At 41.2% G+C, this 12,047-nt stretch overlaps 1 protein-coding gene across 3 annotated transcripts in view; it reads left to right on the forward strand.

Annotated features, from left to right (window-relative positions):
* Window positions 1-12,047, forward strand: part of GTPBP3 (GTP binding protein 3, mitochondrial) — a 44,218-nt gene that overhangs the window by 18,695 nt on the left and 13,476 nt on the right. For all 3 annotated transcript variants that reach the window (XM_072155684.1, XM_072155675.1, XM_072155693.1), the window contains exons 5-7: window positions 719-921; window positions 3,835-3,907; window positions 6,796-6,939. In XM_072155684.1, coding sequence (XP_072011785.1) covers window positions 719-921; window positions 3,835-3,907; window positions 6,796-6,939 — 420 coding nt within the window. The remainder of the gene's footprint in view (window positions 1-718; window positions 922-3,834; window positions 3,908-6,795; window positions 6,940-12,047) is intronic.

The raw sequence follows: 12,047 nt of genomic DNA on the forward strand, positions 1-12,047 counted from the left end.
CATGTAAGTGCATGGCTTGCGACACCATTTTCAATGTTAAATCCCGCGCTTAGTACGAATCAGTAGGGTTGTTTGACTGCCACGCCCCCGATTTGTGTCACATGAAAGTCGGTGCGATTGTGCCAAAATCTGATCGCGTGCGCCAAAAACCCCAGTTAAATGCGTCGAAAATGTGCTCCGCGGACGCTTAGTAAATGTGCCCCAAAGTATTCAGTGACAATATTTCATCCATTCAGATCTAGGATGTGTTATTTGAGTTTTCCCTTTTATCTTTTTTAAGCAGTGTATATCACGGCTTCTGCACCACGCTAGTTGTGTAGTATCCCAGAAATAATTAAAAATGATAGTGTATTGCTAGCTCTTGCGATTATTTCCCCATGCTAGGGGGGAGCATGAAGGGGGGATGGGGTACGTGCGGAGCTGGCGGGGGGTGGGCAGACGCAATGCATTCCTGTGCAGGGGGACAAATTTTCATATGTGAAAATTTGCCAGCTATGTTTATTTCCAAGCCAGACGCTGCGCATGCCCCTGCCAGGTATATCAAGAGGCCAGAGCAGTTACTCCGCATGCTCGGCGGGGCTATCATACTTGTGCACTGGCTTATGTTAAATAACCCTCTATGTGTGAAACTGCTCTGAGCAGCTCAGAAATGCTTTTGCTGAAAATACACCCTTGATTTAATGTATTTATGTATTCATTTCACTTTGGTTATTTATAGGGTGCCTCAAGATGCTTCGTCCAGCAGATCCAGGTGAATTCACCAAAAGAGCTTTTCAAAATGGAAAGTTGGATCTTACTGAGGTTGAAGGTCTGGGAGATCTCATTCATGCAGAAACTGAGGTTCAGAGAAGGCAGGCCCTGCGACAGATGTCTGGTGAGCTTGGACAGCTATACCAGACATGGAGCCAACAAATGATCAGGGTTAGAAATTTATATTCAACCTGTTGTCACGACATATGCTTGTATTTTTTACATGTACATCCCACTGTTTAACCTTTTCACGACCTGTGACGTGCCATTACGGCTGCGGGTGCATGGAAATGGCTCACGGGCTGAGCCCTTTCCATAGCCGGTAAGTCTCTGCTGCATATCGCAGCAAAGACTTACCGGTAACACCCGTGATCGGTGCTAGCACCAACTGCGGGTGTTAACCCGCACATCGGTGCTGTCAAAGCTGCCATCTTGTTGGAGAGCGTCACTCCCCATGACGTGATCGGTTGCCATGCCATCACATACAGAAATACAAGTGCAATCATATTATGAGTAAAGAAGCTTTTATTGACAGTTAGAATGAGTTAATGCAGCAAGTCAATATCTGCAGTGTTGACCCTTCTTTAGGACCTCTGCAATAGTCCCTGGCATGCTCTCAATCAACTTCTGGACCAAATCCTGACTGATAGCAGTCCAGTCTTGCACAATCAATCCTTGCATTTTGTCACAATTTGTTGGTTTTGGTTTGTCCACCCGTCTCTTGATGATTGTCCACAAGTTCTCAATGGGATTAAGATCTGGGGAGTTTACAGGCCATGGTCCCAAAATATGTTTTGTTCCCTGAGCCATTTAGTTATCACTGTTGCTTTATGGCAAGGTGCTCCATCATGCTGGAAAAGGCATTGTTTATCACCAAACTGCTTTTGGACGGTTGGGAGAAGTTGATCTATATTCATGGATATGTTTTTGGGCAAGGCTGTGAGAGAGCCGATTCCCTTGGCTGAGAAGCAACCCCACACATGAATGGTTGCAGGATGCTTTACAGTTGGCATGAGACAAGACTGGTGTTATCACTCACCTTGTCTTCTCTGAACAAGCTGTTTTCCACATTTTCCAAACAATCGGAAAGGGGATTCATCAGAGAAAATGACTTTACCCCAGTCCTCAGCAGTCAACTCCCTGTACCTTTTGCAGAAGATCAGTCTGTCCCTGTTGTTTTTTCTGGAGGGAAGTGGCTTCTTTGCTGCCCTCCTTGACACCAGGCCTTGCTCCAAGAGACTCCGCCTCACAGTGCGTGCAGATGCACTCACACCTGCCTACTGCCATTCCTGAGCAAGCTCTGCACTGCTGGTAGCCCGATCCCCAAGCTGAAACACTTTTAAGAGACGGTCCTGGCGCTGGCTGGTCCTTCTTGGCCGCCCTGAAGCCTTTTTGGCAACAATGGAACCTCTCTCCTTGAATTCCTTGATGATGCGATAGATTGTTGACTGAGGTGCAATCTTTCTAGCTGCGATACTCTTCCCTGTTAGGCCAGTTTTGTGCAGTGCAATGATGACTGCACGTGTTTCTTTAGAGATAACTATGGTTAACAGAAGAGAAACAATGATGCCAAGCACCAGCCTCCTTTTAAAGTGTCCAGTGGTGTGATTCTTACTTAATCATGACAGATTGATCTCCAGCCCTGTCCTCATCAACACCCACAACTGTGTTACTGGAGCAATCACTGAAACAATGTTAGCTGCTCCTTTTAAGGCAGACTTGCAATGAAGTTGAAATTTGCTTTGGAGGAAAAGGTTCATTTTCTAGGCAAATATTGACTTGGCAATTTGCATATACTCCAGAATGTTATAAAGAGTGATCAGCTTAACAGCAATTAATTGCAATTATAAAACCTGATGCCTTAGACTTATGAAAACTAACATTTGTATCATTCTCAAAACTTTTGGTCATGACTCTACTGCCGTAGTATGACAGTATATTATAGGATGATCTATCAGACAACCTAGGGTTAAAGTACCCCAGGGAGTCTGAAAAAAAAAAAAGTTAAAAAAAAAAATTATAAAAAACCCCTAAAAATTCAAATCTCCCCCCTTTCCCTAGAAATGATGTAAATATAAATGAACAGTAAAATTCATAAACACATCAGGTATCGCCGTGTCCAAAAATGTCAGATCTATCAAAATATAATAGCTGGTTTTCACTTTATTTAACCCTATAACGGAAAATAGCACCCAAATTTGAATTTTTTTTGGCCATTTTGAAAATATAAAAAAATCTGTAAAAAATCAATGCTAGCATTGAAAACTTCAACAGAACTCACAAAAAATGACACCACCCGCAGCCAAAATATGAAAAAGTTATTAGTGCCGGAAGATGGCAAAATCTGAAAAAAATTTGTACAGGTTTTCATTTTTGTAAATGTATGAAAACATTATAAAACCTATACAAATTTGGTATCCCCGTATTCATACCGACCCAAAGAATAAAGTAGACATGTCATTTGTGGCGCACAGTGAAAGCTGTAAAATCCAAGCCCACAATAAAATGGTGCAAATGCGGTTTTTCACCAATTTCACTGCATTTGGAATTTTTTTTCCTGCTTCCCAGTACGCGGCATGGAAAAATAAATACCATCACTATGAAGTGCAGTTTGTTACTGCAGAAAACAAGCCGCCAAACAGCTCTTTATGTGTAAAAAAAAAAAAAAAAAAAGTTTGTCAGGAGTAAAAATAGAAATGAAAAAAACAAAGGGCCAGGTCCTTAAAGGGTTAGGGCTTATTCACACGGCTGTCTGCGGGGACGTACATGCGGCCGCATGTACGTCCCCATAGACGGCAATAGCGGCACGGCTGGGATCTGGATCCACCGATCCGCGCCGCTATTCTCTATGGAGGGAGGAGGGGTCACCTCCTCCTCATCTCCAGCAAACGGCGGTATGCTTTCACGGCAGGCATACCGTGTGTGAATGTACCCTTAATCACATAGTAGTTACCCCTATCCCTGCCCTGTTCAGCAACAACAGTTTGTGTCATCATTGTGTTGTCAGTCATCCACCTGTTGCTCTTATAATATAATATAGAGCAAATACTGTACAGCTCATTTTTGTACTTTTCCTCTTACCAGGCTCTTGCTCACATTGAGGCCTTCATAGATTTTAGTGAAGATGACAATGTGGAGGAACATGTTATATTAGCAGGTAATGGTTTCCAGAAACCATATTTCTATAACCATTGTATTGTATTTTATTGCTATGTTCCCTGAATGAATGTTATGAACTGTTTAATAAAAAATATGTTTTGGAAAATGTCACACTGCTGACAAGGCAAGAAACTTAAATCTTGATGTACATTACATATCTCTGGATCAATAATAATGATATTCTTGTTCTTCTTGAAGTGGCTTTGCCTTTTAGGTGCAGTTATAATGTGCTGTCTGCAACTTGAATTTTAAGCATTATACTCAACTTAGATGGACACATAATTGCTAACAAACCTTGCATGAATCAGTAGAACAAGTGACCTCTAGAATATTTGTAATATATCTTATCAGAGCAAGGGTCTTCTTTCTGCACTTACTCTGCTCTTATGATACTCTCTCCTTTCCTTCTAATCTGCTTTTCTTACTCACTTAGGCTCCATTCTTATGACTGTATGGTGGCCGGTGATGTGGGTGCACAACTTGCAGTTGTGTAAAAGCCACCAAAGAGGTTTATGGCCTTGACTCGGCACCTCTTAGCAATGGGGAGCAGTGACTCATACCAGATAAAGCTCTTCCCAGCAGCAACTTTACAGACAGACACATCAAAGGAGAAACTTGTTTGTAAATGATGATTACAGGTCACATAATTCCCAGAAACATTGTTGCTCCTGTTGTTCACATACTTGACTACTATTCTCTGCAAAGTTTTATGAGCATTACATATGCTTTAAAGCGTAACTGTCGAAATTTATTTATTATAAAATTGTCTAGTGATATATTAGGAGAACTTAAAAAAATAGCGCAATGCCCATATTGTGCTGCTTGCCCTTAATTTTTCAGAGTTATGCCATTTTCTAGTACATTTCAAAGTACCACATAGACCATAAGCAGGGAATGGTGTCTTTATCATTCTTTTTTATCAACATTTCCATCTTAATACATGTTTCGGGACTAATACCGTGCACCTGGCATTAACAAACTGAGTCAGCAATGGGTGAGCGGAACAATATTTGTTGTTATGGCATTTTCTGAAGTTTTGTCAGAAATCCTCCTCCGCAATAGTGAAGTGGGTGGAGACTAACCTCTTCCTGTTTCTGGCCTGTAGTTGAGTCAAATTCAGGCTGCCCACATTTCCCATGATGTCTTGTGTTTTTTTGCAACCACAAAACAGCAGATAGTCGGCAATCCTCCCAGCTACACACAGAGAACATCACCTGTCCTCCCCCTCCTTCCTCCTAAATGAGCAGCGAGCAGCAGTCCCTCTCTTCTGAAACCTTTCTATAAACAGCTCTATGTACTCCTAGAGATAATCAGCACAGGGCTCCCTCCATTAGTCAGACAGCACAGCCCCCCCCCCTTATCTCCTTTTTCAGTAGAAAAAGAGCAAAAAACATGTGGTGCACAAATGTATTTTTTTTTGCCCTAAGGCACTCATTTTGCTGTGCCCATTACTCCACCCCCACACAATATAATTCCCCCCTTAGTGCCTCCATCTCCCCCTGGCATTGTGTCCCCCCAGTATCCAAGTAGCTCCTCCTCTTTTATCTTTCCCCCACTCTGGTAGTTCTCTTTTGGTGCCCCCCCTCCCCCCTGCAGTTGCCCCTCTTACAGTCCCCCACATTAAAATAATAAACATATATACTTACTTTTCCCCATTCTCCCACAGCACCTCCTCTCTACTGCTGTATGTAACAGTGAAGCAGGCAGGTACGGCATCTTCTCATAATGTCCTCACCTGTCGACTCTCTGCACTTTCACTGTAATCCACACTGTCTCTGTGAGCTGATGCCAACAAATCTGATGTACCGGCACATACCTCCAGCCTGGCGGGAAAGCAGGACAGAGCCTGAAAACCGGGACTGTCCCTCTGGATCTGGGATGGTTGCCCCCCCCCCTTCAGCGAGCACAGTGTCCCCTTTAGATACCTCAGGTCCCCTTGCTGCCTAACCCATTTCCCAGTTTGGTGAACAGTAAAAAAAAAATATTAATACTCACCTTCCCCTCTTTCTTCTTGGCCCATGGTTCACCGCTCACACAAGACACTGGCAGAAGATGACCCTGATACCGCCATCCTCTCTGACACAGACTCCGCCAACAATCTTATTACTTAGTGGATGATGTCGCCTGGGTCTTGCAGATGTAATATCGCGCTACTTGCTTCCACTAATCAGCAGTGTGTGCAACCTAAAGGGGTATTCCCACAAAGACAAGATTGTTAAATATACTCTGCATATTGCAGTGCTCTCAGCCTCATGCTCTTCCCCCTGCATTACAAGACCATCTCAGACAAAGGCACTTGTGTTGGGTACTAGTAGAATGTTCAGAAGCAAAATAAAATTGTAGATAAACTTGTACACTGATAATCTATGAACATTGTCTGTACACTGCATCTCATAGCACAGAAGAATCATGAAGTATCTGCTTAGAGAGTCCCTGCCCCCACACTGTGGAATTTTACACTGACCATCACTGAGTGATAGGAGCTAAAACATCAATATTACTGAACAAAATTGTAAAATAAAGGGGTGAAAATGCTCTTTGTTGTGTAAACATCATTGGGAGGTTATAATTTGGGAACTTTCTTTCATGGGAAAACCTCTTTAAAGATGCACATACCAATGATTACTAGTTTCAGAGGTGAGGGTGGTGCCCTAGACGATCGCCTACCCCTCGCCTAGCCCTCGTGTGTCCTCATCCACTACACATGTGGAAAGTGTCAGGAAAAAGCAGCTGCATATGTACCACCCTATTGTATTGTATGAAATATGTAAAAGGAAGAAATATGTGTTCTTTTTGTGAAACATTGTAGCAGGTACATGCACCTGTATAGTTTAAAAAGAATCTGTCAGGTTATTTATAGTTTTACTCATTCTTTTAAAATCACAGTTGATGAAGTTGTTGTAACGCTCATGAGAGGACTGGAGGAGCATCTTAAGGACAACCGGCGAGGAGAGAGGCTGCGAGAAGGAGTGCAAGTTGTACTCACAGGAGCTACAAATGCAGGAAAAAGTAGCCTAATGAATGTAATAAGTAAGTGGTAATCTGTTGTAAAATACACATTTACACCAGTTTCAGACAAGGGAATTAAGTGGAATTTGTGAACCTATAGTACAGTGATGGCGAACCTTTTGGAGACAGAGTGCCCAAAATCCACTTATTTACGGTGAAGTGCCAACATGGCATTTTAAGCAGTAACTTATTTCTACCTGTTGTTTTACATCTTTCAATCGTATCGGCACCTGAGGCCACCAATACAGTTGAAAGAAAGACTCTCATTGTAGCTTCTCTCCAGGATCTCTCTGTAGAGGAAGAATGGTGGGTCCAGAATGAGGACCTCCAAAGGTATTGCAATTCTGTCAACACCTTCTCACTTTCCCCGCAGTTCCAAACAGCCAATGATGTTTCACTTTAAAAGCAGCATCTCTTAAGTTGCCTGGGATTGCAGGAAGATTTGGTGGATTTGGTCCTATTTGGTGAACTCTGTCCTGCAGTGATGGCCTGAGTGCCCACAGAAAAGGCTCTGAGTGCCACCTCTGGCACCAGTGCCATAGGTTCGCTACCACTGCTATAGTACATCCCTGTCTGACTATAAATCACTGGACCCATACTTTGCAGTATGTTAGGGATCTACAATCATGTGATGTTTGCATCATTTAGCCATTGTTACTAAGATGTAAATTTGGCCTATAGTATGTCTTGCATAAGGAAAAGTGGAAGTGACTTTATTTTAAATGATAGTCAAAGCCTGCCTCATTTAGTTTAACAATTCAGTATTCTGAATAATTGGTTTGACATTGGGAAAAGAAGGACAATTCCAATCTCCTTTTGTCTTTCTATATTATAATGGAAATGAATATGGGGAAGTCTCATAAGACTGAATCAAGTTTGCCAGACTGCCAATGGTGTTAGACATGACTTGTGATGCATGAATGTAGACTAAAGATGTCAACTGACCATAGCTAGTTGAGGACACTTCTGGATCATCTGAGGGTCCAAAGTGGCATCTGGCTGAATTCCCTGTCTACATGGACACCGTTCTATTACTGTCTGTAGTGAATTTTCAATGGAGTGACATTTTTTCAGTGTTGCTTAATAAGTAATTTTGTTTGGTTAAATGACAATTGGTATGGTGGTGTTTGTTCTTTTCACTATACAACATCTAAAGGCACTATCTGCATGCAGTCATTGCATGAATGTGATACCTTAAGTAATTGTCATATATACAGTTTAATTTGCGCAGATATGTGGTCAGTCGGACATAAATGCACAAGTTTGATCACCAAGTCATGTGTAATTCTAAACATGTCCACAGGGTGGTGTTGCTGTTTACAGAAAGCTCCAGTAGTGTACACATGCTCAAAAGATATATATAGTTATGTTCTGAAACTGTTCATCTGCTGTGTTTTAACTCAAAGAAAACTTTTAAAAGGACTTTTACTTCACTAAACTACCAGCCCCCTCAGGTAGGCTATTTAATACCACTCTCTTTTATGTGAACTCTCGCCCATTTATCTATTTAAAATTACTTACAATATCATATGAAATGAGCAGAGAAGACTCATATTTTGCATGAAATTAGTCACTTCAAGAGGCTGGAGAAGATTCATATAAAGATCCAATTCCCCCTATTTCTTTTACTGACAGTATTTCCACTTCTGATCTGAAAGATGATATTCTTTTGATATGATTCCAAAAACATAGTTCTGGGAACTGTAAGACCAAAGCTAGGACCTTAAAATGGCTCATCTCAATAAATGACTCTTTTTCACAGGACTTTTCACAGCGAGTTTTTATAGGTAAACGACCCTGAGGAGATTGTGGTTTAATGGGGTAAAATATGGGACAGTTCCCCTTTAAAAGCAGGGAATTGCAGCATGTGATTAGACTGTTATTGCATGGTGGGATTATGGTGGGAATATTTGTGAAGATTGAACTCTGAACTCTAAAGAAAAAGTGGCTAAACAGCAGCTTCTGGTACTTTAGAATAAGCTATAACTGCTATACTATTGTGGATGTGGTATTTTTTTTATTTGACTCATGTACAGTGATTGGTTAATAAAAATCCAGGTAATGCTTTACAAAATGGGGACTCAATATTGTTGCTGATTTGTACTCCCAAGCCTTGAATACAAGCCTACAGACTCCAGTATTAGCCACCTCGACTGATCTGTCATCTACTGCAAATTTGTGCGATGGGCAGTCCATGTTCCCCAACAAATTTGCTCCTGGGCTGGTGGGAGAGAACTTTGGTGTTTAGGGACACCCTACTGTTGAAAGAGTTGAACTGTTTCTACAACATATCGATGATATATTTGTGCTATGGAGAGGAGTCTTTTTGGGCATTTTTAGACAACTGGATGATAATCCAGTCGGGTTACACTTCATATGTGAAATCCATCATAACTGTCTACAATTCCAAGATGTACTGATTAAGAAAGGCCCACAAGGTCTTCTGGAAACATCTGTGTACAGGAACCCTTCTTACACTAATGCATTATTACTCTGGGAGACTCATCATCCATTGGCCCTAAAAAGGGGAATCCCTAAAGGGCAGTACCTGCGCATGATACGTAACTGTAGTAACAACAGTGATTTTAAACAGTTTTCGGATGATCCCTGTTTTCGTTTTACGGAAAGAGGTTATAGACTGAGATGTGACTTTTGAGTGGTAAAACTGAGACCCCTAGGATTGCCAGTAAATTGATAAGGATGATAACCACATTTGACAGTGGCTCCGAGGAGACATGGGCAATTTTGTCGAAACACTGGCCAGTCCTCCGGATGGGCCCGGACCTCAAGGATGTCCTTAATGATAAGTCATCTGTGACATTCAGAAAAGGGAGGTCTATTAGGGATAGACTAGAACATAGCCCTTTTACCTTCCCCAATCCACCAGGGACTTGCTTGGACCACAGGTCCACAGAATGCTTCAGATGCAGTGGGTGTATTGCGTGCCATTTTATTAAAGGGGTATTCCGGGAATATGAAGGTCTGACACAAAAACCCATGATGATCTAAATAAATAAATTCAATAATACTAAATGTCATTAGTCACAAAACGGGGCTTAAATATTTTGATTTTATGATTTACAAAATTTATGGCCTCTCTAAAGTAGGTGGAGTTATCAGTAAGATGGCCGCCACTGGAAACTACAAGTTCCATGATCCTTTAGTTCTCAGTAGCTCCTCCCACCACTTATGCTCTGCTCCCAGTGATGATCTAACAGGTTTTCTTGCTCTGTTACCATAGTAATGATGTGTAACTGCCATCACCAAAACACTGGCCATACTGGATGCACTGCAACCAACCGACTACAGCCAAACATAGTGGCGATCACATGACCCTGCCCAGGCAGGTGCAGGACATGTGACGTGGACATGTGACCAGCAGCCATCTTCTGTCCTGCCACGGACTGCGCGGAGGAAATTAACGGACTGATTAAAGGGCCAGTAGCATTTTAATTCTTCATTACAGTCTATGTCATCAGCATTTTCTGCTAAGGGGAGCAAAATTTAAAATAACAACTAATTACACATTTGCTTATATTTTGAGTGCCCACTTGTATATGAATTATGCTGATTCCTGGAATACCCCTTTAAGACTGGTAAAACCATTCATGGTAACAATATAGACAAAACTTGTATGATCAAAGTGTTTAACTGTCGTTTCATGATAGTGATCCATAAACCTACACCTGGAGTGGAGTGGAATATATTGACAAGACCATAACAGGAATTTCGACAGCGGGTTGGTGATAACCATGGGGACATTGAACATTGCCAGCTCTTGAAATATCTCATGTTTGATTTTTCATGCAGGCGCACATCCATCACCAAGACGACTCCTCTTTTTATTACTTACCCAGTTACCCCCTGGAAGTGGTATGACGTACTTCCGGTCTCCATGAGATCACCTGATTTTCAGGGCTTCCTGGCACCTAGGTTACCGGGCTGTGTCTTTCGAAAATATCACCACTAGTTATTTATTGGACCACACACCTGTGTAAACAGTGGCTCTATTCTTGGGAGCCTCCTAGGCTCCACTCCTTATGCAGAATGGCCATTAAGAGATTACCCAACTTTACCTTTACCTTCATATATACCAGTGTTTTAAGTTTTTTCTATAGGGCTCCTTTTTGTTCACTCTGACGAGATTATTTAAGGTCCTTATGCTGTATTTATATTTTCATTTGTATATATATTTTTCATATTTAGATCTGGTAAGGCATGCCCTTATTTTTAATTTTTTTGTGGAGTTTTCAAAGTATGGTGTATCTCAGCTGGAAATTAAGTGTATATGCACTCTGTAGGTTCATTGGCAGATCTGTTGGGCTTGATTGTATGGAGGTCTAATGGCTATTTGTGATTTTATGTTCATATCCTTATTTGGGACTTTTTTCATAACTTGTGTTTAGGCCATCATTTGAGTGGTTAGACTAATAAATATTATGTTTTAACTGTACTTTTGTTGCTGAAGTAGAAGTACAGTTCCAGTATAACTCATTAAAGCCACATCGAATAGGTGATGCCATTTTCACTGCCATATTAACTACATAAAAGTACCCCAACCTCAAGTCAATTCCCATATAGTAATAAAAGAGCTAATTTTAGACCACCTTAAAATGGTAGGAGAATTTTAAATGGATAAATTGGTAGGAGAATTTTAAATGGATAAAATGGTAGGAGAATTTTAAATGGATAAAATGGTAGGAGAATTTTGGAATAAAAAAATAAACTACATCTAGTCTCCATGACCGTAAATTTCTCTAAGAAAGGTTAAACAGTCACAGCATCAGTTACAGTCTCTCTTCTGTTTCCTGTCCTTAAAGTGTGTCCTATTGTGTGTGTGTATGTGTTCCACATTTAAGGATATGACCCTTTTAGAACTATTGAGAAAAACTGAAAGGTTCAACCGTCCTATTTCTTACAGGTTAAAAGGTTAAATGTCTTCGACTTCGACCCATAAGCTGTCACCAATCTTCTATGCAGGACGGTGATATGATCACAATTCTTTTTATATTCTGTGAGATTCATAATTTACATGAGAAACACACTTGAAAAGCTGCATATAAAAGACCTAAGATGTCACGAGGACGGAGAAGAGGAGTCACACTGATCTGACCACTCTTGGCTTGATT

This window comes from Engystomops pustulosus, chromosome 1 (genome assembly GCF_040894005.1).
Source record: "Engystomops pustulosus chromosome 1, aEngPut4.maternal, whole genome shotgun sequence".
Classification (NCBI taxonomy): Eukaryota; Metazoa; Chordata; class Amphibia; order Anura; family Leptodactylidae; genus Engystomops; species Engystomops pustulosus.